Source organism: Penicillium nucicola, assembly GCF_028828085.1.
Source record: "Penicillium nucicola strain IBT 29836 chromosome Unknown utg000003l, whole genome shotgun sequence".
Lineage (NCBI taxonomy): Eukaryota > Fungi > Ascomycota > Eurotiomycetes > Eurotiales > Aspergillaceae > Penicillium > Penicillium nucicola.
Window position 1 is genome coordinate 161971 of NW_026643127.1, and position 25665 is coordinate 187635.

Sequence of the window (25665 nt, forward strand, 5' to 3'; positions counted from 1 at the left end):
GATATCTTCACCACGGGACACGCACAGAAAGTTTCGAATGAGTAAGCAAGAGTGCTGCAGGAGCAACGGTTTACTAGTCAGATTTCCTAAATGAGTAACAAGGCTTGCTCAAGCTGATATCAGCGTAATATACGGCTTTCTGTCTGAATGGTTGGATCGATTTTGGTCACGCCCCTGACCCGTGATGCGTCAGCCCCTGCGTGCTGCGACGAGATAATGGATGTCAACAGTGCGGGTGAACGTTCTATTCACCTAAGAATGATATATGGCCTAAGCTCATTATAAGAATATCCATATCCTATAGCTTTATGATGTAAAGCGGCTTTTCCTGGACCGGGACGTCACTTTCGGTTCTTGTAGAAGAGCCGAGTCAGAGACCTACATCCGAGTCAGCTGCATGTGGATTCGGGGAAAGCCCTGGTATGATGTAGAAACCCCAAAATTGGCCTTAGGCCATGCAACTTGTCCTCGGCCACAGAATGATGGGGTATGGAGCGACAGTTTTCAATTGAATTACCGGCATCATCAAAGCAGGTCTCCTAGTCCATGACAGTTTATTAAGAATTGTTAATCGGCTGACCTTGTATGGAAGAGATGTGTTGGATACCATTCCTCGACATAACTGTCATCTGTGGCTGAAGGTGAGACATGTTTACAATTATCTCACGTTGGACTGAGGTCTTAAATGCGTGCCTAAAATAGAATACACAGACCAGTATTTGGCGTTAGAGGTGTGAATATGATATCAAAACGGACTGCAGAGAGCCATGTATTGTCATCAGAACCTGGTTTATTTTAATATCAAAGCTCGCACGACGCTCTGGGTAAAAGGAATGTAAATGCAGTGAAGGAATAGCTGCCCGCATACCTCGGTTCCGTCTCTCAAACTCGATCATTTTTCCACAGTGGTCTTATCACAGAGATAAGTTGATAAGTACATCTGGCAAAGCACTATTAAGGCCATGGCCTTTCAAACACTCCAGTCCATTGTCCCCAGCCAATCACCTTGCCATTCATAGCTCGCTTGATATCTTTTTTGCTAGTTCCTTCAGGACACTTGAACTTCAGCGGCGCGTTCAGAGCAACGATCGTAAAGAGATAGCGGTGTGACCCATGACCTAATGGTGCACCTGCACCGGCGTAGGGTGTTCCCAGCATGTTTGGAACAAATCGCCAACCGGCGGTAGTTTGGCGCGAAATCTTATCGTGCTGATCGGGCTGTACGTCTTCCTTGTTGGCGGAGAGAGTTGAGGCAGGAATCGCCCATAGAAGTCCGTGATGGAAGACGTAAAACGGAATAGGTGCATCGAGGTCTTCGCAAATCAAGACGAATTCCTGGACCGGCTCGTGAGAACTTGGGGGACTCCATCGCAGTTCAGGCAAATATCCCCTTCCGTCATCGGCCAGACAAGTGCAGTGAAGAGGCAACTTCGAACCAGACGGACCACATTCAGGAGACTCAAGGGTCATATTTGCATCGGGAGTTTCTTTGAACGCCCGTGAGTGAATGATTTGATAGGCATCATGGCCGCGACAGGCATACAACAACCGGCCCACGATGAACGCGAAGTAATGCAACACGCCCATGGTGGACGCACTTGACCTTTTGAAAAGGTATGACTTTTGAATATAAGTAAAGAGAGAAAGAAAAGAGCAGCAAATTTGAAGTTGGTCGCTAATCCAGCCCAATTGGGAAGTAGCCCTGGACCGGCCCGGAATCGGGATGTTCAGCACTTTTCTGGAGCATTTTGGTCTGCTTTGGGTATTATTCAGCTGCCTTGGGCCGTTGCCAAGATCTTTATACTCCGATTGAATCCTGCTTGTCCGTATTAGTATAGTTCAAGTCTATTGATCGGAGGTGTGACATGCCAAGTTCGAACCTCCAATGTCGGTCTCGCCCAAACATTCACACCGATCTACAGATATAAACCACGCAACAGAATGCTTCAATCATTTATTCATAATCTCATTTCTGACAATGTCTCATCGTTAGATCGCTAGTAGTGGTTATTAAAAAACAAAAATTGTACACATGTGAGTCAAAGCGAAATATTGAGTTCACGAGTTCATCATACTGAACATGAGAGGATAATTTACTGCACAGTGCTCAGGGCTGTCTTCCACGAAACTTATTAGTAAGTTTCAGCCATCATCTCCTTGCGTAACCAGTCTTCAGTCTTTTGATCCTGAGCTAACTGATCCGCATCTTGTCCATCGCAAGCACCGCGGTGATAATCTAAAACTTCGAAATACCTTGCAATTATCAGCCTAGGAGAACATCAAACACCATAAGTAGACTTACATCTTGGTTTTCCATTCCTCGGATGATAACTCCGAATCGAGAAGGGACCAATCAAGTTGCCTGTCGAAGACGGGTTCATCTTCGGGGTCAAAATAAGTCGAGACATACGGATGAGCTAAGGCTTCTGCCGTTGTAATTCTTTGTTCCGGGTCGATGTTGAGCATTTTCTCCAACAGGTCAACGGCTATTGAAATCAGTATCTATGAGGATCAGGAGTAGATAAATCGTGATGAATGCCATACCTTGGGGGTCTGCGTCTCCAAGAATAGAGCTGATTGGACGACGCTTTGTTTCTGGTAGAGACTGTACATATTGTAGTGTCTTAAATCGATGTCAGTGACTGCATCTCTCAGTTTGAATGGTATACATACAGTCTTGCTGTAAATTCTCTCCAAAACTTCCTTGGATGGTTTCCCTAGAAGCTCAGTAATCAGGGTAAACTGATGCACATGGTCCATTCCAGGGAAGAGAACACGCCCAAGAAGCATTTCTGCCAATATGCAACCAACGCTCCAGATATCAACTGCATAACTGTACTTCTGCCAGGTCAACATGACCTCTGGTGCTCGATAGTATCTTGTTGTAACATAACCAGTCATCTGTTGATCTTGTTCTCGAGCCAAACCAAAGTCGCAAATCTTCAAGTCACAGTTGTCATTAATCAGTAGATTGCTCGGTTTTAGGTCGCGATGAATGACACCGGCGGAGTGGATGTATTTCAATCCTCGCTGCCTCAGTTAGCGGGGCTAAGTTCAGGACTGATCGATTGTTGTGGACATACCAGCATTTGATACGTAAAGAATTCTATGAATTGGCTTTCCAACGGCTTTTCGATGGATTGGATAAGTTGGTGGAGATCTGTCATAACGCAGTCCATCACAAGATAACTGACACAGATTAGTATGACCTTCCGCGTAGAATTGGGTAAATTTATCCTACAGATCTTCAGATGGTGAGATGAAAATATCGCGCATGTTAATCAACTAAATTGGATTAGGTTCCACTGCGATAACATCTTCTAGGTGGCAGGTTCGACATACATTGTCATGCCGCAGGTTACTGGCCAAGTGAACCTCGCGATAAGTGCGCCGGGCCACAGCAGTAGACGCAAATGGTCTGACAATCTTCTTTATAGCGACTGTGTGGTTTGAAATGCTGTCTTTAGCTGAGCTTTGTGTTGTCAGCAATTATTCTCAACGTCTGCAAAATTGATGGTACATACCAAATAACGCCCGAGGCACCAACTCCTCGGGCTTCTAGGTCTGAGTATCGATTTGTGGTTTCCATGGTCGTGCCCATGATCTCTCTTTTTATAAACACGGTCATAATGGATGAATGAAGGGCATGAATTACGGATTGGATAGACGGATTGGATAGACGGATTGGATAGACGGATTGGATAGACGGATTGGCTTGGATCGCGGACAAGAGATGATTCCGATCTTATAGTGTAGACCAGATACAGCTCCCAAGTCAGTTACATCATGGACTAAAATAACAACGGGCTACCGACCGGTTTGCCACCGCCTATTACGATATCTGATTGGCCGAGTTCCTGGCGGGGTCTTCCCTTCCCTGTCCCCTCACAACAGGTCCATTGTCTGGGGAGCTTTTTGACTGACGGAATTTGCAGCCAAACCAATCACAAATTGGCTTCATAGGGTCGGTGGACCTGAACGCGTTCGATACTGATAACTACATCACTGACAAATGAGCGCTGTCGATCACACCCACGGGATACCGCCCGTTCTCAGTCACATTCCAGGTGGAAGGAGTTTGTTTCACGAAGGTTCCCTGTTCCCTGTTTAATGTTTCATGATCCATGTTCAGGAGAAGTACATAATGTCATGGATGTACGTATGTGGAAGGGTGATCTCCTCTTGCGAATTATTTTGTGATTTTTCGCGGTTTCGCGTGCGTCGATCCCACTGCCCTTCCACGAATATAATTTGTGAATGTCTCTATCTTGACATGGACATGCTATTAAGGCAAAAATTGGTCAAATTCTCATACTTGACATTTGGCCGTTAGCTATGTTGTACAAGTACTGTACAGTATACAGCAGTCCACTGCACCGAACATCACTCCACCGGGCCACTCTTCTCGCACCGAGATCTACGATCGCATTTCTGTTAGCCTAAGATGTACTGTACAAGGCTCCAGCATTCGTTAAAGACATCGTTGGTGGAGAAAATACATCCGGGCGACAAATCAAGCCAGTGCTCCGTATTAACCAATGTCTTTCTCGATACAATGATGAGGCCGACTTGATCCATAGCCGTGGAACTCTCCAGTCTCTTGCAGAATTAATGGAATCTCATCCTCGACCAATGACATAAATGTGTTCTTCTCCAATGGCCGCCAACCCAATTTGCGAAGTCGACTCGCGCGATTTCTGGCATTTGATCCCGCAATTGCAACAGTGAACTCGCCGAAGAGATCGTCATAATTATCTGGTGGGACAGTGCGAGGCTCAGGGCTTTCAATCCGTCCTTCGATCGTCAGGAGTCGGCCAATCTCAGCGGCGCAGTCTCCCCAGGAAAGCTCTTCGCCATTCTCACAAAAGAAATATGGATTTTCCAAGACATCATCCGTGGAGGAGCGCTCCATCCAGTGCAACAGTGTCATATAACCTCTCGCCAGATCTTTCACATGAATATATCCCCAGACTGAACGGCCGCTGCCGACTTGACCTGCGTATCCATGTTTCAGGGAGTACCGGATGAGCGTAGGTAATTGAACCGACAACCGCTTTTCTCGCGAGCTAATGCCATATATAACAGGTGGTATCAGTACTGCAATCTTCGCAAACTGTGCAAGAGCCTGACGCGCCCGAACAATCTCCAGGTCAATCTGCCGATGGGGCGCATCTTTCCTCAACGTATCGATCTGCGAGGGCCGCTCATCATCATAGATGATATTGTCCATATATCGACCCGCAGCTTCATCGGCCAACAGCGAAGCATTACTGGTATGAATGTAGTATGTCATCAGACCCTGATCCGCCCGCGTCCTTATGCCATCTAGGACCGATTGGACCGATGGCAAGTGGTTCGATGTCGCGGTATGGAAGACGATATCACTGGCGGCAACCAGGCCTCGGATTAATCGCCCTTCGTCCAGGGTTCCAATGATGGCTTTCACCCCCAGCTTGGTGAATTCGGCGACTGCGCAATGCCGACGGACGAGCGCAGTGATTACATAGCCCTCTTCGAGGAGATGATCGAGGAGCTCTCCACCGATAAAGCCAGGGCCAATGAGAAAGACAGAGAAGGGCATATCCGCGGAGTTATTGGAAGCGATCATTGATCCGACACTCTTGTTATATTCTTCTGTCATCTCGTGAGGCATCCCATGGCATCCTGACCGCAGATTGACGTAGCAGCCAGTCACCATTGAACCGAACAGACCTACTCAATTACAAATTCCACTTAACATGCTCACAGTGAATTATTATTCAGGCCATTTGTGAGCTTCAAGATGCAAAACCTGCCGATGATATTATAAACAATGTTCTACTGTAGAGAGTTCCTAGATATGACGTCATCAAGGGCTATACATCGATCTTCCGCCCGCATCCGTTCCGTACCTTTTTTTTTCTTTTGGAGATCTTTGTAAACTGTACCTCTCTTCATGTTGTCCATATTTTCTGTCTTTAGATCGTCGGCTTCCAAAAGTTCTCATTCCCATGGAGGGCAACAGCGACCCCCGCGGTATGCTGGCGAGGATACAACAGCTACGAGCCGCCGGGAGATCCTTGGGTGGTACTCGTACGGGATAGCGGCCGAGGTGTTCGCCGTGTGTGGCGTTGGTTCGTGAAACACTCGGGCACATATCAACAAGTCACTCATTGTCTTTAGGATCATTTCTACCCCTCACCCTGGAACAGTTAGCCCGCGAACGCGGTGTGCTACAGACGAGTCGCGAGTCTTGTGTGGGGGCTTCCTCTGGGAATACCACGCAGGATGCCGCCGGCCAGTGTGTGGTGCCTCTGTTAGGCCTAGAGATCAATACAGCGAGCTTTGCTATGTATACTTTCTCCTTGGCGGTACTTATCCAGGCCTTGACGTTGATATCGTTCAGTGCTCTGGCGGATTATGGTACGATTGAACACGAAACGGTCGAACTCAATAGATACAGACAGGGGACACCAGAGCTAACGAACATCTGATAGAAAACAACCGCAAGACCTTGTTGATGACGTTTGGATTTGTCGGATCGATCGCCAGCATGCTGTTCGTGTTCATCGCGCCACCTGTATACATCCTCGGGGCGGTTTTGGTCGTCGTCGGCGTGACCTGTCTCGGGTCCTCGTTTGTCGTGCTCAACTCTTACCTACCAGTGCTTGTCGCGAACGACCCTTCACTGCAGGACGGCAAAGTGAACGAAGGCGCGGAACTGTCAAGTTACGACCGCGAAGACAACTCGGATTGGAATGCATGGGGTGACAATGATAGCTTGGATGATCTAGATCCCTTAAACCCGCCAGCGCAAGGCCTACCGGAAGATGGGCCACACAAGGGATCATCGTCAACCTCACCAGAGCTACAATTGTCCACCAAGATTTCGTCGAAGGGAGTTGGTCTTGGTTACTGTGCAGCCGTATTGGTACAAGTCATCAGTATCATCATGCTCATCACACTGTCCAAGACCTCGCTTGCCAAGGTATCGGCGACACTGCCAATGCGCCTCGTATTACTGCTAGTCGGCATCTGGTGGGCCGCATTCACCTTTGTGGCTCGTCATTTGCTGCGCGCTCGCCCGGGGCCACCCCTAGATATCTCCACCTCTGGGGGCAAATGGCGGGCATGGGCGGGACTGGTCGGATTTGCATGGAAGTCCCTCTGGCAAACGGTGAAAGTAGCTGTCAGACTGCGGGAAGTCCTTCTGTTCCTGGTGGCGTGGTTTTTGATTTCAGATGCGCTGGCCACCGTCTCGGGCACGGCCATCCTGTTTGCACGCACCGAGCTGCATCTCAGCACGCCCTTGATCGGACTCTTGTCCATCACCGCAACTCTGTCAGGAATGGCGGGCGCATTTCTGTGGCCCCACGTGTCGCGATATTTTGGACTGCAGTCGCATCACACGATCATCCTGTGCATTGCACTGTTTGAATTGATTCCGTTGTATGGGCTGCTTGCTTACATCCCCTTTGTCCAGCGATGGGGCGTGATTGGGTTACAACAGCCGTGGGAAATTTTCCCCCTGGCGATTGTACATGGAGTAGTTGGTGGTGGACTGGCCTCGTACTGTCGGTCCTTCTTTGGACTCCTCATTCCCCCTGGGAACGAGGCTGCATTCTACGCCCTGTACGCTGCGACCGACAAAGGGAGCTCCTTTATTGGACCGGCGATTGTGGGTGTATTGGTGGATGCGACCGGTCAAGTCCGCAGTGGCTTCTTTGTCATTGCCATTCTGATCCTGATGCCAATTCCACTGGTGTGGATGGTCAATGCAGACAAAGGCCGACAGGAAGGTTTGACTATGGCTGAGACCCTGGAGTCACAGAAGTCACCTGGACAAGAAGAGGCCGAAGGACTACTGAGGAATGAAACCGACTAACTTAGACTAAAACCAAGCCTTGGGGGTTAGTCGCAAATAGTTATTTTTACGATTGAAATGGATCTGATTGGTTATTTTTGTCGCCAAACGGGGGCTGAAAGTTGAATGTGGACTCGACAGCATTTTCCCATTTTTCTCCAGGGTCTTAGGGTTTCCGTTCAGGGTCCAAGGTCCTACTCAGCCCCTTTCCAACCCTAACCTTTGGCCCCCGACATTCGAAATAGCTGATTATTCCCCACAATGATGAGACACTTGTGCCTTGTGCCTTGTGTCTGCGTCGACTCTTTCGCGCCTGCTGGGAGGCAAATGGCAGACTTTGACATCAACGGGCCGAAAGGGTCTAATGTGGGGAAGCAGAACCTGTAAATGTCTCACTTGAAAGGAAGAACAGCTTAACTTCAGTCCCTGTCGACCAATAGCCATCGGTCTCTTCTATAGTTCCGCCCCCTTGGTGGAGACCAACACCCTCGACCGATCAGGGTCCCGAGGGCTTATTTAGATCGTTGCAGCCTGAAATGGATCTGATTTACTATGGGTTTGAGGGAATTTGGCGAATCTAGTTCCATTTCGAAAGACAGGACTATAATAGCGACATTCGCCCTTGCAAAATTTGACTCCTTCTCCTCCCATATTCTCAACACACACGCACACACATCATGCTGGCAGCTTGTTTCTCTCTCTTCCTCCTCGCGGGCGCACAGCCACTGGCGCAAAGTTTGACCGTTGAACCTGTCAGAGACTGCTCCGAGCTCCCAGATTATAATCCCAAAACGAAGATCGCCGGTCCATGGACGATCATTGTCGATGGATGCTACAATGGCACCTCCCCCTGCAGTATCGAAGGCTTTTCCACTGGTGCTGATACAACCCGTCAATTTGGCGATGAAGGTTTCCTTAATGGCCTGGTAAGTTCTCTCTGCTCATTCAAACACATCACCATCTACTAACACGTACATAGATCACCATCACAAGTCACAAAGAAAACATCAAAACCCAGCTTCGCTGCAACGGCAATGAAGGCGCAAACCAAATCCAAGCCCACATTCCCTATGGCTCCGGCGATCTTGCCTGGCACCCTGTCGGCATCAACCACCACCCTGCAACAGGTCGCCTAGTCTGGGGCCGAGAATTTGAACCTGTGCAAGTCTACCGACACTCAGTCCAAGGTGTTCTATCCAAGGGACTCTTTCTCGGTTCGGATGGTCGGACTGAGTGGGTTATTCATTCCTCTGGTCCAGACGTGAGCTTTGTTGATTACAAGCCGTATTGGATCCCTCGGCTTGTGATCCCCGACATGGTGATGAACGCGCAGGAATCCAAGGCGTTCATGCGGATTGATGGGAGCTGAGTTCGGTCGTCGCCTGTATTTTATTGATTCTCTTCGTTCTTCTTTAGCTGGTCCTTCTATCTTTTATACCCCAATGCATCACGAACGGCGCTTCGTGCGTTTTCCTTTGAACATGGCTACTCTTTTTGTCTTCTTTGAGATAAGTTTGATCTCAAGCAGATTGCACAACCAAATGGCTTTTGCCAAATGATAAGGTCAAGTGCATTCTTCGCGTTCGGCCGTTCTCTGCCAAACAACACTAACAGCTACGTTTTCCCTGCAAGATAACCGCGACCACCAATCGGACACCTTCCTTGGTGCTGCGATCCAGCACAGACAGTACTCATTAAGCACTGAACTAGCGGCAACAATTTGACTAGCGGCGTGAAGCGTGGGAAAAACACGTCGATCAGACTCCTACATTAATCTCCAACATCAGATCCCGGCCCACACTACAACCCTAGTTCATTCAACTCCTGCCGACTCTATGATCATCCATCCCGGTCCTGTTTCTATCGGTACAGAGTGCTTGGCTCATATTGGCTTCTATGGCCCACAGGACAGTCTGATTGATGATACAGATGCCTGGCATCCACATCCTCGAGAGGCTTTCTGGACGCGACAGCTATCATCTACATACAGCACGTAAGCGAGGAACGGTCAAGTCTAGGCCTCCGCAGTTGATCGCTTCTTCCCTCTCCAGCCAATCTGACCATCAAAGATCAAAACTCAGTCCGAGACTATATTCGGAAGAGTCGGTAATCAAGTGCTTTGGAATGCAAGATTAAAGTTGAACAGGGGCCTTGGCTTCACTTTTTCATTCCTGGGGTGAAGGGGAAGTGCAACAGGGATACCTGTCAAGCTTGATTTGACATTCCTTGGACCACCAGTGAGATTGGCCACTCCGGTTAAATACAAAGAAGCTGAGTACTGATATCGGGTGGGCAGACTCATACTCCCGATCAGTCAAGGTCAAATCCCCGGAACGAGATGCCGTACAGAACAAAGACACCTGACACTGGCAGCCCTGCGGGATACAGTGAGATTGACTCGAACATCTGATACCAGCAGAATTGTCTCGCGGCAGGTCTCCCGTTTCACGAAGGGAATAGCTTCATTTCGAATCCGGGGCCGTCGCCGCCATTCGGTCAAGGTCCAATCACAACGCTCCCCGGAATGCCCCAACCTCGCTTCCCCAGACACTAACTGGTTCAGCGGATGAATTGCTGTCAGGATCCCTTTGACTTGGTTCTTGTCTCGTGATAGGTGCGAAAAATACCACAACTCCCAAGCCTACATTCCGGTCTTGGTCTAGGCACAATGGCGAACATATTCGACGACGAATCTGCTTCTCTCTCTCTCTCGCCTCGATGGCCAGATTAGCCTGAAAGTCCCGAAATGGGCCGACTTTAATCTAGGACAGCTCGAATAACCGTTTCTCCCCCACGATCTCCGGGGCGAACTAATGCACGGGGATCATTGCGCCAGTCGCAATGCGCAGCGACATATATAGACGATGATCCCCGGTCCAGGGCCTGTAGCTACGGGACAACAGCGCTTACAACTGGTCTTTCTCTACCATGGCCACCCTAACTGATACAGAGATCGCGCTGGAGAAGACAGCCGCTCATCATGTCGAGGACACCCTGGGCGCTGGCGCCATCATCGAGGCCAAGCAGGCGACCGACGATGAACACAATCAAACCCTGATGCAGGCCCTGCGAGAGAATCGGAAGGCGGTCATGTGGTCGGTTTTGATCTCCATGTCCATTATTATGGAGGGATACGATACCATCCTCATGGGTAACTTCTTCGGCTATCCAGAGTTTGCGAAGAAATATGGACAAGACTACGGTGGAGATATTGGATACCAGGTTTCAGCGCCTTGGCAGACAGGACTGAGTATGGCCAGTACCGTTGGCTGTATCTTTGGTTAGTATCCTGCTCTTTCAACCAACGACAAAGCTGACATGTCCCAGGTGGCATTCTCAACGGATGGGGTGCATCCCGATATGGCTACCGAATCGTGATGGTGGTTGCTTTGTTCTTCCTCACGGCATTCCTCTTCATCACCGTTTTCGCCGACTCCGCAAAGGTCCTCCTGATCGGACAGCTCTTCTGTGGCTTCTCCTGGGGTGTATTCGCAACGATCGGACCCGCGTACGCATCGGAAGTCTGCCCAACCAACCTGCGTGGATACCTCACCATCTATGTGAACATGTGCTGGGCTATCGGCCAGCTCATCGCCTCTGGGGTGCTATACGGACTGGTTGACCGAACCGACCAGTGGTCCTACCGAATTCCCTTCGCCCTGCAATGGATCTGGCCTGTCCCCCTTATGGCCATCTGCTGGCTCGCACCCGAGAGTCCCTGGTGGCTCGTTCGTCAAGACCGATTGGAAGATGCGAAGCGCAGTATCCGGCGACTGGGTGGTACCAAGACGGAAGACCAGATCAACGGACAACTCGCAATGATGCTGCACACGATCAAAATCGAATCCGAGATCGAAGCCGGAACCACCTACGCAGACTGCTTCAAGGGCGTTGACCTGCGCCGGACAGAGATCTGCTGTCTCACCTTTGCCGGACAGATCCTCTCTGGTAGCACCTTCGCCTACTCGCCCACCTATTTCTTCATTCAAGCAGGCATGGACGTCAACCGCTCCTTCCAACTGGGTGTCGGTTGCACCGGCGTCGCCTTTGTCGGAACCTTTTTGTCGTGGTGGCTGATCTCCTGGTTCGGGCGACGAACCCTGTACGTCTGGGGCCAAGGCATTCTCTGCACAGTCCTGTTCCTGATCGGTATCCTCAATGCCGCATCTGACAGCAATGGGGCAATGTGGGCACAAGCAGCCTTCTGCTTCCTCTGGCTGTTCACCTACTCCCTCACGGTCGGCCCGATCGCCTACGCCATCGTATCCGAGACATCATCCGTGCGCCTGCGTCCACTGACAGTATGCCTCGCCCGAACAGCGTACCAAATCGTCAACGTGGTGTCCCAAGTCCTGGAACCATATTTCATGAACCCGACCGCATGGAACGCATCCGGCAAAACTGGGTTCTTCTGGGGCGTCACGGCACTATGTACATTTGTGTGGGCCTTCTTCAGACTGCCCGAGCCCAAGGATCGGACCTATGCCGAGCTGGACATCCTCTTCGCGACCAAGGTTCCCGCACGCAAGTTTGCGACCACCAAGGTCGACCCTTATGCCGTTGGGGTATCGTCGTCGCAGGAGGGCCTCGTCCGAGCGGAGACGGAAGAAACCAAACAGTGAAATGAACGGACTAAAATGAAATGAACGGAGATGAAACGATGGCGAGACCAAATGCATGGGTTGACTAGTTTTGTTTCATCTGGCCTTTGCCGAGCTAATAATGATCTCTTCCTTCTTACTATGTCCACTTTTAGAGTAGCGTAGGGATTTGCGGCTCTTCGATTCCGATCTGAGATTTCCCATTACAATCCTATTGTTGACTTGGATCGATTCTCCAATGGGCCCGGCTATGTGTGCCATCGAAAACTAGGGCTTTGTGCGGCTAATCGGCATTTTCACGCGACTGCGGTTTGGTGCCGAACTATTTGTTGAGGCTTTCCTAGAATTGCGTCGCCTATTCTTGGCACTCGCATGCATGTTTTTTTGATCATCACTTGATCTGCAAAAGTCCCAAGTTGAGTTGGGATTGATATTGGAGTGGAAGTGGGAGTGGGAGTTTTGGTGTGTGTTGCATATCCCCCCCCCCCCCCCCCCCCTGATCAACAATAAAAAAAAAAGTAAACATTAACATCATCTTTCGTGAATTATACATATACATATATATAAGAATTTAATTAAAATATCATGAATCCCGCACAGACACGCGAACCGATCTCTCGACCTTCCACGGCGACGGATTCAAATCTTCTTCGCTCCCACTGGGTGCTGTAACCCGCCCCGTCCCCATGATAGTCGTAGTCACGCCATGGTCTTCCGTGCCACTTCCAGTCCACAATTGGTTGGCATCGTGTTGCGAAGTCAATTTGGAATGGGAGCGTGATGTGCGATGGAACCCGGCGACATGACTAGAAAGGGGAAACGACCGAGCTGTTCGGCTGTGGCTTGAGGATCCGTCGCGGAGAAATCGGACAAGAGGTCTGAGGGTAGTGAGGCAACCCGCAGTAATGCCGAGGCCTGCTTCGACATTCGACCAGATGGAGATTTGGTAAGTGTTGTCTATGATCTGGTTAGTAAAGGTGGACTTCAAAGGTGGGAGAGGGGAAACATACACAAAAACTCTAGATCCTTGTAATGATGAACAAACGGAATGCGAACAATAACCGCAGCACTCGCACTAGAGCCAATTAGTGAGATGATCAGACGAAAAGGGAAATATTAGCAGTGCCACGAACATGCAACCGATGCCCAGAATCCCCGCAATGGCCACCTTGGTCCGGCGATTCATGCGCAAGTTCCAGATCAACGCCACGGGCAAGAGGCCAATGGTCAGATCGGTGACCGCCGCGCCGACACTGTACAAGTACGCAATGGAAATGAGAGTGTTTTTATTCACGCACGTGCCCTCTGCCCCGGGCTGTCGAATATTCCAAAAGAAGTTGACCGGCGAGCATTGGAACATAGTGAAGAAGAAGAAAATGAGGCCGACGGCAGTGGCGAGGAGCATGGCCGCGTAAAGAATGTAGGCGTGGATGCGATCGACGGTGATTCGAAGGAGAGCGATAATGATGGAGATCTTGGCCGCGACGCAGGTCAAGACATAGAAGATTTGGCCGAGCCACCAGCACTGTGAGAGGGGAGTTAGTTGAGGTGTCCATCTCTGGTCCAAACAGATAAGAGTCCTACCAGTAATGCGCGATGGAAGTAGTCCGGATGAAGTTCAAAAAAGGCCAATTGCCTACCAATTCCATACTTGCTTCCTAGTATTCCACATATGGCAAAGGCAAGGTTGAGGCCCTATGCGATGCGATCAGTTTCGGCACAATTGAGAATGGAGTTAAGAGAGGAACTTACCATGGCCACCATCATGATACTGTCATCCCACCCAAAAGCACGAACAATGCGCGTGCGAACAAAGATGCGGAGCGCAACACTAATGAGCGAAATAGCCAAGAAGATCGCAGTCACAATCAGAATGGCTTTGCTGCGGCTTGCATCAAGGGTTGGAGCTTCCATAGTCACGCAGAGGCATGGGGAATGCCATGTAAAGGAGAAAGAGAGAAGGGGATTCGAAGATCAGATCCGATCCGATCACACGGCTCTTGAACAGGGGGTTCGAAGTACCAGTAGCAAGTGGGGAAATCTATAGGGCCGAGTCTATTCGATGGATCGCAATTTCTTGGCCTCGTCTGAAGTATGTTTCGGGCTAAAGCAGGGCGTGCATGAAGTAAATGCAAGCTCTGAATTGTGAGCTTCGACTAGGATACATCGACTGCAGAAACACTGGTTAGTCTTCAGTTATTGTATCTTTCGTCGACCTCTCTCACATGAACCACATTTTTTTTGCCTTTCATGGGGGAATCAGGCGCAGGCAAACCATGGGCCAAGTGTAAGCGACAAGCCCTAATGATTGGCGTGGTTGGCAGCTCCGGGCTTTGTCGGCAGATCTGGGCTGGTGGAGTCGAAATTGGTTCGCTTACTCCCTCTTTTTTTGGGAGTTTTTTTGGGTTCTGCACGGGTGAAAGCCCCCAATCCATCATTAATGCGTGTTTTTGACTTTTTATGCCAGACGCCAAACCTCGTCGAGCCCAAAACTCGAACCTCGGCCATGCGCGCATTACATCACCGGCCGACTACCTTCTACTTCGGGACTAGCGCGTGGCTGTGACCTGCCTTGGCTTCTCGTCCAGAGCCACTCACAGGCTATTTCTTGCTTGACTTTGTAGATCATTGGTGCTTGGACGACGGAATAGGACAAAGTCAAAATGCAATAGAGTCAAGGTTTCAATTTCACTAAGCGGTACGGAGTCGTATAGTTGCAGCACTTCGGACACCCGACGAATCACGAATCCAGAGTGAAGCGGGTCGAGTCCCCGTGGGAGAAAATATAGTTTAGCTGGAACCCTAGAACAATCGAGGATATTTCCTGTTTCGTCTCAACCTCAGGTAGACGCGCTAGACGAAGCTGTAGGCATGCCACCAGACCCAGACAGAGACATGGAACCGCTGGGAGCACCACCGCCGCCAGTACCACCAACGAACGAGCTGTCAGAGTTCTCGTGACCGCCATCAGCATCGTGGTAAGCGGCAATGGAGTAGTACGAGTTATCGGTGAAATCAGCAGTAGCATTGATACCAATTTGAATCCAAGCGAACAATCCATCATCGAGGTCATCGCCGAGATAGAGGTACTCAGGGAAGGGATCGTAAGCACTGTCAGCCTGCTCAATGCTCCACATGTCATCGGCATTGGTGGTAATGGCCTGCGTATTAGAGGTGTAGGGATAGGTATCCTCAACAGCGGAGCGGAGGACCTCATTCCAGAAGAGCTGGCCGATGTGGGCGACGCTGCCGGTGCCGACTTCGAGAGTCTTGTTGGGAAGGAGGGTTGCATTCAAGTGAGTGAGGAGGTGGGTGTGAGTTGCGCGGCCGTCGTAGTGGCCGGGGAAGATGCTGTCAAAGGTGGCTACACCGTCGCGGTCGGTTTGTTGGATGCCGCGCAGGTAGGTCGAGTCCCAGCCGTCGGCGGCGTAGTTACCCGACTCTGAAATTCCACTGGTATTGATTAGATGGTGCTCTCTGGGAATGGAAATGAACATGGATGTATCGTACCTATAGACACCAGTGGCATTGGCTTGCCAGATGTCGACCAAGGCACCCTGGACTGGCTTGCAGGTGTTGATATCGATGTACTGCACCTCGAGGAAAACATCGACACCATCCGAATACAGTTCTTCCTTGACATTCTGGCGCACAACCTCCCCCCAGACATAGTAAGGACCGTCAGTAACGGTAGGAGACAAAATGCAGCTAGTGTTGGCAGCAAAGATCATTGACTCGGGAGTCGCGGGGCTGTAGTCCAAAATGCCAGTGCGGTTGTGATCAATAGCCTCCCACTTCTCAAGAGCCGCGAGGTTACGGCGCCATTTCTGAGGAGCTGCAAAGTGGTGAGCCTATGTCTAGAACGAAACAGAAACCAAGGATGCTTACCGGTCGTGATGCCGCGCTTCTTGCGGAGGCTCTGAACAGTGTGGGAGCGACGGGCGATGCTACGCTTGTTCAGTTCGCGGGCGTGCAAGGTGCTCTCGCAAGCACCGAGAGAGCGCTTGGCATGAGCAGCCATGGCTTCGCGGGCGTGGACCTCACGCTTCACGTGGTGAGGATCATGCTTCTCGCCAGGATGAGCGATTGCAGGAGCTGCCAAGCATGCAGCAGCCACGGCGAGGAATTTGCAAAGCTGAACCATGATGTAGAGCAGAGTTGTCAAGGTGATAGTGTTGATATCTCTTCAAGTCCTGCACAGCGAGAGAGCCTTGATTTATACCCTCCTCTTATTGTCATTTTCATCCCCTGACGCGTGTTCATTCTGCAGACTAACAGCACTGTTAGAGCATTATAGCATTGAACTTGCTGTGTGTCCAATGCCTTAGCCCTGGCTGGTGGTAGTTCTGGGGCGCATCCGGAACAGAAGCAGCTTGGCGCCGCGTCAACTCGTTGAGAAATTCGGGAGTTGGGGTGTTTTTGCCCCACGAGGTTAATCAATTTAAGCAGGGGTCGTCTAAGCAGGACGAATCACAGTTGTTTGATTCGAAAGAATCTCATTTAGGGTGGGCGTTTGAACGTCGATGTTGGATGTCTCGACTTGGGGGGATTGCGACGCGTGGCTGATTCAGCGGAGGATGTTCTCCGGAGCCACTTCAGCCTGGGCAGTCGCGGTTTTCTCCAGAATATTTGGTCTGTTCGGGGGCTGATTCAGCGGAGTAATTTCTCTGTTTCATCATTCAAAATGTTGGAAAGTTGCTGATTCATTCGTGGTTGACCCAGGGAGAAACTGTCAATTACGTGTAGTGCTGTGCGAAGAAGAATATCCCGGAGTCATATTGATGCACTCAAGCACCATTCAGCGGTTTGCATGTGCTTACTGCAGGTACGAGAGCAGTTGATTGCATTTTTTTTGATTTTCTTCGACCGTCAATCTAAAAATGGCTGATCGCCGATATCCACTTGGTTTCTGCACGTTTCGAGTTAGGAGCGGCAGTGCAGTGCAAGTTATCTCAACCACATTGTAATGTATTATATCCTATTGGAGCATTACTTAAATGGCGCTGGATATCTGACTTGAGAAATGGTAATTTCCTACCCAACAATTTCGAGGTGCCATCGTCAAGTTGACATGCACATTCGAAGCCGCCAGTTCTGTACAGTCCTTAGCACTCGTGATACCCTAAGCCAAAATCGAAGCCTCTTGATGTTTGACGGTCTACTGTAAACACAACCTATTAGTGTTAGCCCTTGCCCCCAGTCGAATTCTCCAGGCCAAATGGAGTATAACCGACCGCAAAACAGTCAGGCAGCTCTAAACTGAATTTTTGACATTGTCACGTAGTTTAACAAATTAAAGAACACCCGAGACATAATTCGTATCACTATACAATAATTTATCTATCAAGATGCACTACACAAATAGAAAGTCCAAGTTTGCCGAGCATAATCGAAATATATATTGCGTTCGGTGAGACCACCACAGGCGTGCTTAGGACTCATTGTTTTACCAACCCATTCAAATTAGCTACCACGATGCGCAGCGCTATCTTGATACAACACACGAGTTTGTGTACCATTCCTACTTACACTGGACGTTATGATGCTCTGACTTATGTACCAAGGATGGAACAGAAGGATTGCAAGACCCACTCACATGTTGATGCCAACCTGAGAAGAGACATTTAGTGATTCTATTAATATGTTGGAGAATAATGAGAAAAGGAACGCTTTTATATTGTACCTTGCTGCCATTTAAACTGCCGTTTTCCGAAACCTGGTAAGTAGAAAAGAAAAAGACTGCCACACTTGGACCCCATGTGTAGGTTTCTACAGAACATAAAATATTCTCTCTCTTGTCGATGCCATGTAGACCAGAATAATAGAGCGCCGTTATCACACATCTGTCTTTTCTGACTGCTGATCCTTCTCCAACTCTTTGTCGCCCGGCTCGAACATCGCTTCTCGCATAAAGGGACTGCTTCGGCGAATAGCTGGGCCTTGGATCACAAGTACAACAGGGACGACCGAGAGAGCGATTCCAACAAAGCCGAGCAAAGTACCAGCCCAGCCATAGCCCAATGTATCGAAAAGCTCGAACGACGCGAGAGGCAGAAATGCACCGAAAGTATTGCGGCCCAGCGACGCAGCCGACAAAGCTGAAGCCGCATACTTCTCATACGCATCAGTTAGATAATTGACGACGGCCATGTAGATAGAGTAGATCCCAACACCAGTACAGCCAATTCCGAGCGTCGGCACAATCCAATGAATGGACCCGCCCCCAGTACTAGCCCAACCATACCAGAACAGCCCAGCTGCAAACAAAATACTGCCAGGAATAGAAGTATATAGCCGAGCTTCCGGAATCGGCTTCCCCGGATTTTCACGATTCCTCTTTGCTGAATTGAGGTAAATCCAGTCTTGAATCGGATTGATCACAGTGCCAATCACGGCGCCAACTGAGATAGCCAGCTGAACGAGACCAGTCTGAAATGTACTCCAGCCATAATTGGCACTGAAGGTTTGCGAGACGCTAGAAAAGAAGAGGAAGAGAATACCCCACGCAAAACTAACCCACAATGTGAAAAAGCCCACAACGGGCTCGGTACATAGCATTCGCGTAGGGCGCTCGAATGAAATTTGGAGGAGCCTCAACACACTCGTAGTATCGAGATCAGCCTCGGCATAAATCGCGCGACCGGTCTCTTTCCGCAACTTTTTCGCGCGTTTCTTCAAGATCACGTCTGCGCGCGTCTCGCGGAGAATCAACCAGAAGACTGGAATCAATGCTGCGTTGTAGATGATCTGAATATAGAAGATCCTGGATTTGGTCAGCAAGAGTGAATCAAGGCCAGGAAAAAAAGATCTCACCATCTCCATGGATCGTTCTTGTGAATCGTCTGAATCGCAGAGCCAATAAATGGTCCTAAGGCGATTCCAACCACACTGGTGAAGCCGAACAGGGACATTGGCAAACTTCGAGCTTTATCCCCGTACCAGACATCACTGATACTTCCACCGACAATGTTAATGGACACGGAAGAAGCGCCACCGCCAAAAAATCTAGTCACCACTAGAGTAGCGAAGTTTTGGGCAAATGCCGAGGGAAATAGAGACACGACGAGAATGAAGTACGCCACAAAATAGCCCGGCATACGACCCGACGACTCGGTCAGCGGGACGAATATCAGTGGCCAAAAGGCAGCACCCATATTCCACGAGGTCGTCGCCCAGGCTAGGTTGGGGAATGGCTCATTCTGGACATGAAACCTTGTGGCCATGTAATTGTTTCCAGCACCATATGATCCAGCAGGGAGACCGGTCAAAATGGAGCTGTAGACCCTGTCAGCCGTGCTTTAGTTTGATGGGGGTGGGACTGACATGAAACAAACGGTCAAAGTGAGAGTCCATTTGTAGGTCTTACTCCAATTGAACCTAAGATTGTTAGGAATTTCTCTTTTGGGCAATACCTCTGTGGTCTTACGGGTTATCAGGGTCGTCGGGCCCATTCCACGTATGGATTTCGATATCCTGACTGGTGCGGAGAGGGTGACGGGCGACATGACCGATGTGACTATCTCTATGGAAAAAGCCTCGGACCCTAGTCGATTGGTTAGAAAAGGGCGCTAAGGAAGTCAGAGATCCCACCTGGCAAGAAATGAGTCGTCGAAATCGTTGTGATGCAAGGTACTCGCAGTAGAAGATCGCTGGAGTGGGCTTTGGGCATTGGGCCCGGGCTGAGTTGGGGGAATTCCCCCCAGTTCGCTTTCCATAGAGAAAAAAAAAGAAAAGAAAAGTAAAGTTACTAATTCCCCCAAATACAGCTAGGAATTGAATTTCGGACTTTCTAGATTCCTTTTAGGTGGCCAAATCACAGCTTTTGTTCTCTGGATATCGCTGAGTCAACGACTTTTAATTCTATTGTCGTGTTCGTCATTCTGGACAAGAAACCAGGATCTCGATTGTCGGGGGGATTCTCCTTATCCGCAATACTATGGTCCTTTGAACTATGCATCGCTCGCCTAACTGCAGCCTGCGTAGGAGTCGTGAGTTGTATACTCGGCCTTGGCGCTTAGAAGTGGGGTAAGGCCTGTGTTTCTTTGACCAGACAAAGTGGAGGAAAGTGAGAGAAAGAGAAGGAGAGAGACGGGAAGCGAGGAGGGAAACAGCTTCCAAGTATATCGTGGCAGTATTCTTGAATTGAAGGAGCTCATACGATCTTCCGGTGAGCTTCAACTGGCAAACTGGCCAGTTGCAAGTCATGATGTCACGGTCCCGCCCGTCTCCAACTTGAAGCTGTTCGATTCTTACTGGATCTGGCGCCTGGAACAAGAAACAACCTGATTGAGCCAGGCGCAGGCCTTTGCTCCTGGTGTCTGATGTCAGCGCTAAAAAGATAACCAAATCATGAAGTCATTGGATGGCTCGATGTATTTAAGCCAGTTGTGAACCGGGGAAACAATGTTATTCTCTCCAACCTCAAAGCTCAACCCTTATACCTCAAATCTCAGTCTTCCATACCAAACACCTCTTCTCTTTACCTTCCAATCCCAAATCCGCCATCATGCCTATCCCCGTTCCCAAGGCCAACCGTCTCCTCGACCTCATGAGCCTCAAGGGCAAGGTTGTCGTCGTCACCGGCGCTTCCGGAGCTCGCGGCATGGGTATCGAAGCCGCCCGTGGCTGCGCTGAGATGGGCGCGGACCTCGCCATCACATACTCCTCCCGCCCCGAGGGTGGTGAGAAGAACGCCAAGGAGCTCGCCGCCGAGTACGGAGTCAAGGTCAAGGCCTACAAGTGCAACGTCAGCAACTGGGACAGCGTCGACAAGTTTGTCAAGGAAGTCATCAAGGACTTTGGCAAGATCGATTCCTTCATCGCCAACGCTGGTAAGACCGCCGATGCTGGCGTCCTCGACGGCTCCGTGGAGGACTGGGAAGAAGTTATCCAGACCGACTTGACCGGAACCTTCCACTGCGCCAAGGCGGTCGGCGCTCACTTCAAGGAGCGCGGCACAGGCAGCTTCGTCATTACCTCCTCCATGTCCGGCCACATCGCCAACTTCCCCCAGGAACAGACCTCTTATAACGTCGCCAAGGCTGGCTGCATTCACCTGGCCAGGTCGCTCGCCAACGAGTGGCGCGACTTTGCCCGAGTCAACAGCATTTCTCCTGGTTACATCGACACTGGTCTGTCGGACTTTGTGGCCAAGGATATCCAGGACCTCTGGATGTCAATGATCCCCATGGGTCGCAACGGTGACGCCAAGGAGCTCAAGGGTGCTTACGTCTACCTGGTCAGCGATGCCAGCACTTACATGACTGGCAATGATCTCCTCATTGACGGTGGTTACACCTGCCGGTAAATGCATAAATTATATACGATAAAATAACTATGAATTAGCTTTATGATTTAATGGAATTTTCCGATTCACATCACTTTCTTGTTTTCCTTCGCGTTTCCACCTTGGGTCAAGCTTGAGTATGACTTCATCAGACTGGGGGGTGGGGGGCTTTGCATTTGGCTGTTTGCTATGTTTGCTACGATTGCTATGTTTGCTACGATTGCTATGTTTGCTACGATTGCTATGTTACTACGTTTGTGTGTTTGGTTTGCTTGGCATGCTTGGTTTGCTCTGTTTGCTCACTTCGGTCCCGCCATTGCCGCCGTAATCGGAGCTCTCTCCACGAAGATGCCAGACCAGAACCAGTCTTCCGCAGCCGAGTCCGATCCCCCATTGTCAAGCCGTAACTCGCCGATATGCCAATCCGCCGAATTAGTGGAAGCTGAGGTAGCTACACCCGAGACGACCTGCGTCAACGGGCTAGACCCATTCGATGCCCAGAGCCCGACCGTCTGCGTATCAAAGTCGATGTCATAGGCAAAGTTATACCAGTTCCCAGCTTCGAGCTGAGTCGTCCAGTGTGATGTCCCACCCACACACCATCGCAGGGTGTTGTCCGAGTCGGCAGAATCGCCGCTCATGAGACCGTATTTAAGCTCGGTGAAGTGGCTCTGTGGGATGTGTGAGCTCTGATCCCGTAACCCAGCGCAGGATGGATACAAACCTCGAAGAAAGCAATCTGGTGCTCAAACTTGGGATTGGGCGCATTGGTCTCATTGGTCTTCAATGAAAAGTGGTAGTACAAATGGCCACTGCCCAGATCCGCGGTCGTTTGGGGGATCAGCTCGGATCGTTCCATCGTCTGGCCATTCCAGAAGGATGTGCCGTCAATTGTGATTCGGATGCCTTGTTCTTCGCTGGTATCGGCTGGGTTCTTGTGATCAGGCGAGAGTCCCAGGTACTCGTCTGTTGATGCGGTGCCGTGAATATACCATTGCCAAGCGCCGACTTGGTTAGACCAGGACCCTTTAATCGATCAGTATATGGTGTTTGGCTCACAAGGAAGTGAGTGCGGTGCGAAGTTACATTTGTCAAAGTCAGCCACGGTCGCAGAGGCCTTGAACAGTCCACTCCATAGGACCTCGCCAGCCTCTGCCATCATGGGGAGGTAGATCAACCATGCGAAAGATTTCATATTGGATGCCTTGGTAGAGTTTGAAAGGATAGTGTGATATTTCAATTACATGATGGTGAACAATTCCATACTGTATGTCTTATACTCGGAGTCCTATGGAGCCGCCGGTTGTGAAACGGACAAGATGAAACCGGAGACATGTCAGTCGTTTGATCTAGACAAGACCCTGAGCAATAAAACCCTTGCTCCTTGCTAAACTTGGACGTTTCTCCGGGTCGAAGCGCTGGATATAGTACGAGCCATGCTATATCTGCGTCGCTGCTTAGCCTGATGTACATGTAATACTGCACCTGCAACACAGCTTCTTAAGATCGACGACGATTTTCGGTTCAAACAAGGCACGGATCTAGGACCTCCTGGATCAGATGAAACTCTGCAGCATAGCCTGAAACGGTGCCAAGTCGACGGTCGCATCTTCGAACCGAGATACCAGTCAATCTGCAGTTTACAGAAGACCGCAAAAGCGCATTACTGTACAAGAGAGCACAATTCAAAGGAAAAGGGTCAAATTGGTGACTGGAGGACAATGACCGGTCCAATGACCCGGTCGGGAATCTGAAATATGTACAAGTCCCGCTATAGCTAATTCATCACGGCATTCTGGTCTTAAATATACCTGCTCATCCTATTTGGAAGTGGACAGGTAAGTCCAGGCACATCTCTCACGCCTTAACCTCCTCCTTGATGACATCGTCATTCGAGCCCGTATTCTCAGCATCGGAATTTGATTCGCCGACATGCACCGTACGCAGCTGCATAGCACGAGCCACACGGGGTGGGTCGAAGATGTTCTTGGACTGCGCGAAGATTTCATCAATCTCTTCTAGCGTGCGACCCTTGGTCTCAGGGAAGAAGAAGTAAACGCTAGGCACAATTGCCGCGTTGACTACGGCAAAGACGATGTAATATCTGCTTCCGATCGTGGAGAAACCGACGGGAGTCACCTGAGCCAGCAGGAAGTTGAACGCCCAAACGGTGGCGGTGGAAACGGCACTGACAGCGGCACGGACTTGGAGAGGCGCCATCTCCGCGGCGTAGAGGAAAGTCAGGCCGGAGTAGCCGACTGTGAAGATAAATTGGAAGCAGTAGAGGAAGACCACCGCCATGGCCAGGGCACCTGTGTTGTTGGCTGCGACGGGGGAGGTTGTTCCCGCTAGACCGGCCATGCAGATTGACATGGCACCTGCACTCCAGAGCATCAGGGGTCGGCGACCGAGACGGTCAATTGTGTAGTAGGCGAGGTAACCACCGAAGGGCTGCATCAGACCCATGGCAGCGGCAAGGATGCGGGATTTCACGGCGTCCATTCCGAGGTATTGTTCGAAGATGGTGGTAGCGTAGTAGGTGATCAGGTTGACACCGCACATTTGCTGGAACATCTGACCGGTAGCGGCGAGGTAGGCACGGTGGAAGATGCGCTGTTCGCCGTTCTTGAACATATCGGTCCATGATCCGGATCCGCAGTAGGCGAGGGAGGCTTCGATATCGCGGATGTTGTCGTTGATGGTATCGGAGTGCTCATCGGCATCGAGCAGAGCGGCGAGAACCTGACGTCCTTCCTCCACTCGGCCGGTTTTGATCAGCCAGCGAGGGGATTCTGGAAGCATGGTAATGAAAATCATTGCAGTAATGGACATGACGATCTGGAAAGCAAGAGGGAATCGCCATGAGACGGAGTTGTCCTTGACAAAGTAGAAACCCAAGTCAATCCACAAGGCAAGCGTCACACCAAGTCCGACGAAGATTCCATCAGTGACAACGTTGGATCCTCGCTTGTGAGAAGGTGAGATTTCAGATTGCCAGACCGGTACTGTCGCCACATAGCCACCAATTCCTAAACCGAGAACCAGCCTCGCGACGATGAATTGGGCAAATTGGAAGGATGTTGCCATAAGGATGGCACCGATGATAGTGATAAAGTTGGTGATGAAGATGACCTTGCGTCGGCCCCAGAGATCACCGAGGTAGACGCATGATAGGGCACCGAAGATACCACCGACAGTATAAAGGGCAATAACGGTGCCTGTTAAAAATGCACATTAGCAAGGAAGATCTATACTGGCTCAACCATTGATAAAATGACCGACCTTGGATCTGCGAGTTTTGTTGTTGAAGAGCCCCATCGACGTGAATTGTGTCCATTCTTGGGAATTGAGAATTGAAAGCGTCCAGTGTTAATAGGCCACCGGCCACACTCATGTTGTATCCATAACAAGTAAAGGTAGGGCACACGACCAGCATGACCGCAGCCCGGAGGAGGGCATTTCCTCGAAGGCCAAGATACGGTGCCATGGTATATCTTAAAAGAGAAGTAAGTATGAAGATAGATCTAGAGATTGAAGATCATGCCACACCAATTGCCCCGCCAAAAACAGTATGATGCTGGAGACAAGTTCATATATACACGCAGTGAGGTTTGAACGGCCATCGCCGTCTGCCGGACGATCGTGAGTCTGGAGGGCCCCCAGTTGTGGGCCAAAGAGCACCCCGGTCCGAGGATCGCAGCTCCCATTGGCGAAAACGGGGCCAGTCGAGGCAAATGTGGAGAAGGAAGTGCTCGAGAGTCACCACGGCAGATAATATTAGCTAAAAGTCTTGGTTTCCCCGGATTTCTCCCTGGCGGAACGGTGTGCTGGGGGTTTCGTGCACTCCTGCTACCCCAGGAAGCTTAGTTCTCCCCCGGTCACCCCCTTTTAGATCCCGGGGTATGACATGAGATGCATCATTACCAGCGGATTGG

The 25665-nt window shown here is 50.2% G+C and overlaps 12 protein-coding genes across 12 annotated transcripts; 4 read left to right on the top strand and 8 right to left on the bottom strand.

Annotated features, from left to right (window-relative positions):
- Positions 1 to 954: 954 nt before the first annotated feature.
- On the bottom strand, positions 955 to 1587 carry N7511_003630 (YbhB/YbcL family Raf kinase inhibitor-like protein; the record flags this gene model as incomplete). Its single annotated transcript, XM_057126055.1, has 1 exon — positions 955 to 1587. The coding sequence occupies one exon, from the start codon at positions 1585 to 1587 to the stop codon at positions 955 to 957; it is 633 nt and encodes a 210-aa protein (XP_056984945.1).
- A 545-nt stretch (positions 1588 to 2132) lies between these two features.
- Positions 2133 to 3712, bottom strand: N7511_003631 (uncharacterized protein; the record flags this gene model as incomplete). Its single annotated transcript, XM_057126056.1, has 8 exons — positions 2133 to 2253; positions 2303 to 2486; positions 2545 to 2623; positions 2674 to 3030; positions 3084 to 3189; positions 3242 to 3285; positions 3343 to 3472; positions 3525 to 3712. Coding segments are annotated over 8 exons (1209 nt in total), but the record flags the coding sequence as incomplete, so codon positions are not given.
- An 819-nt stretch (positions 3713 to 4531) lies between these two features.
- N7511_003632 (NAD-dependent epimerase/dehydratase family protein) lies at positions 4532 to 5608 on the bottom strand (the record flags this gene model as incomplete). Its single annotated transcript, XM_057126057.1, has 1 exon — positions 4532 to 5608. The coding sequence occupies one exon, from the start codon at positions 5606 to 5608 to the stop codon at positions 4532 to 4534; it is 1077 nt and encodes a 358-aa protein (XP_056984947.1).
- A 327-nt stretch (positions 5609 to 5935) lies between these two features.
- Positions 5936 to 7864, top strand: N7511_003633 (uncharacterized protein; the record flags this gene model as incomplete). Its single annotated transcript, XM_057126058.1, has 3 exons — positions 5936 to 6113; positions 6163 to 6402; positions 6477 to 7864. 3 exons carry the CDS (start codon positions 5936 to 5938, stop codon positions 7862 to 7864), a joined length of 1806 nt encoding a protein of 601 aa, XP_056984948.1.
- A 656-nt stretch (positions 7865 to 8520) lies between these two features.
- Positions 8521 to 9212, top strand: N7511_003634 (uncharacterized protein; the record flags this gene model as incomplete). The annotated part of the gene is made up of 2 exons (XM_057126059.1): positions 8521 to 8769; positions 8823 to 9212. 2 exons carry the CDS (start codon positions 8521 to 8523, stop codon positions 9210 to 9212), a joined length of 639 nt encoding a protein of 212 aa, XP_056984949.1.
- Positions 9213 to 10771: 1559 nt separating this feature from the next.
- On the top strand, positions 10772 to 12465 carry N7511_003635 (uncharacterized protein; the record flags this gene model as incomplete). Its single annotated transcript, XM_057126060.1, has 2 exons — positions 10772 to 11123; positions 11171 to 12465. The coding sequence occupies 2 exons, from the start codon at positions 10772 to 10774 to the stop codon at positions 12463 to 12465; spliced, it is 1647 nt and encodes a 548-aa protein (XP_056984950.1).
- A 562-nt stretch (positions 12466 to 13027) lies between these two features.
- N7511_003636 (putative integral membrane protein) lies at positions 13028 to 14358 on the bottom strand (the record flags this gene model as incomplete). The annotated part of the gene is made up of 5 exons (XM_057126061.1): positions 13028 to 13401; positions 13455 to 13519; positions 13578 to 13969; positions 14029 to 14139; positions 14197 to 14358. The coding sequence occupies 5 exons, from the start codon at positions 14356 to 14358 to the stop codon at positions 13028 to 13030; spliced, it is 1104 nt and encodes a 367-aa protein (XP_056984951.1).
- Positions 14359 to 15284: 926 nt separating this feature from the next.
- Positions 15285 to 16588, bottom strand: N7511_003637 (intradiol ring-cleavage dioxygenase; the record flags this gene model as incomplete). Its single annotated transcript, XM_057126062.1, has 2 exons — positions 15285 to 16279; positions 16333 to 16588. 2 exons carry the CDS (start codon positions 16586 to 16588, stop codon positions 15285 to 15287), a joined length of 1251 nt encoding a protein of 416 aa, XP_056984952.1.
- A 1691-nt stretch (positions 16589 to 18279) lies between these two features.
- Positions 18280 to 20159, bottom strand: N7511_003638 (uncharacterized protein; the record flags this gene model as incomplete). Its single annotated transcript, XM_057126063.1, has 5 exons — positions 18280 to 19207; positions 19258 to 19719; positions 19768 to 19821; positions 19871 to 19987; positions 20035 to 20159. The coding sequence occupies 5 exons, from the start codon at positions 20157 to 20159 to the stop codon at positions 18280 to 18282; spliced, it is 1686 nt and encodes a 561-aa protein (XP_056984953.1).
- Positions 20160 to 20950: 791 nt separating this feature from the next.
- Positions 20951 to 21751, top strand: N7511_003639 (SDR family oxidoreductase; the record flags this gene model as incomplete). The annotated part of the gene is made up of 1 exon (XM_057126064.1): positions 20951 to 21751. The coding sequence occupies one exon, from the start codon at positions 20951 to 20953 to the stop codon at positions 21749 to 21751; it is 801 nt and encodes a 266-aa protein (XP_056984954.1).
- A 278-nt stretch (positions 21752 to 22029) lies between these two features.
- N7511_003640 (uncharacterized protein) lies at positions 22030 to 22925 on the bottom strand (the record flags this gene model as incomplete). The annotated part of the gene is made up of 3 exons (XM_057126065.1): positions 22030 to 22401; positions 22455 to 22756; positions 22817 to 22925. The coding sequence occupies 3 exons, from the start codon at positions 22923 to 22925 to the stop codon at positions 22030 to 22032; spliced, it is 783 nt and encodes a 260-aa protein (XP_056984955.1).
- Positions 22926 to 23587: 662 nt separating this feature from the next.
- Positions 23588 to 25217, bottom strand: N7511_003641 (putative MFS sugar transporter; the record flags this gene model as incomplete). The annotated part of the gene is made up of 2 exons (XM_057126066.1): positions 23588 to 24948; positions 25013 to 25217. The coding sequence occupies 2 exons, from the start codon at positions 25215 to 25217 to the stop codon at positions 23588 to 23590; spliced, it is 1566 nt and encodes a 521-aa protein (XP_056984956.1).
- Positions 25218 to 25665: the final 448 nt, after the last annotated feature.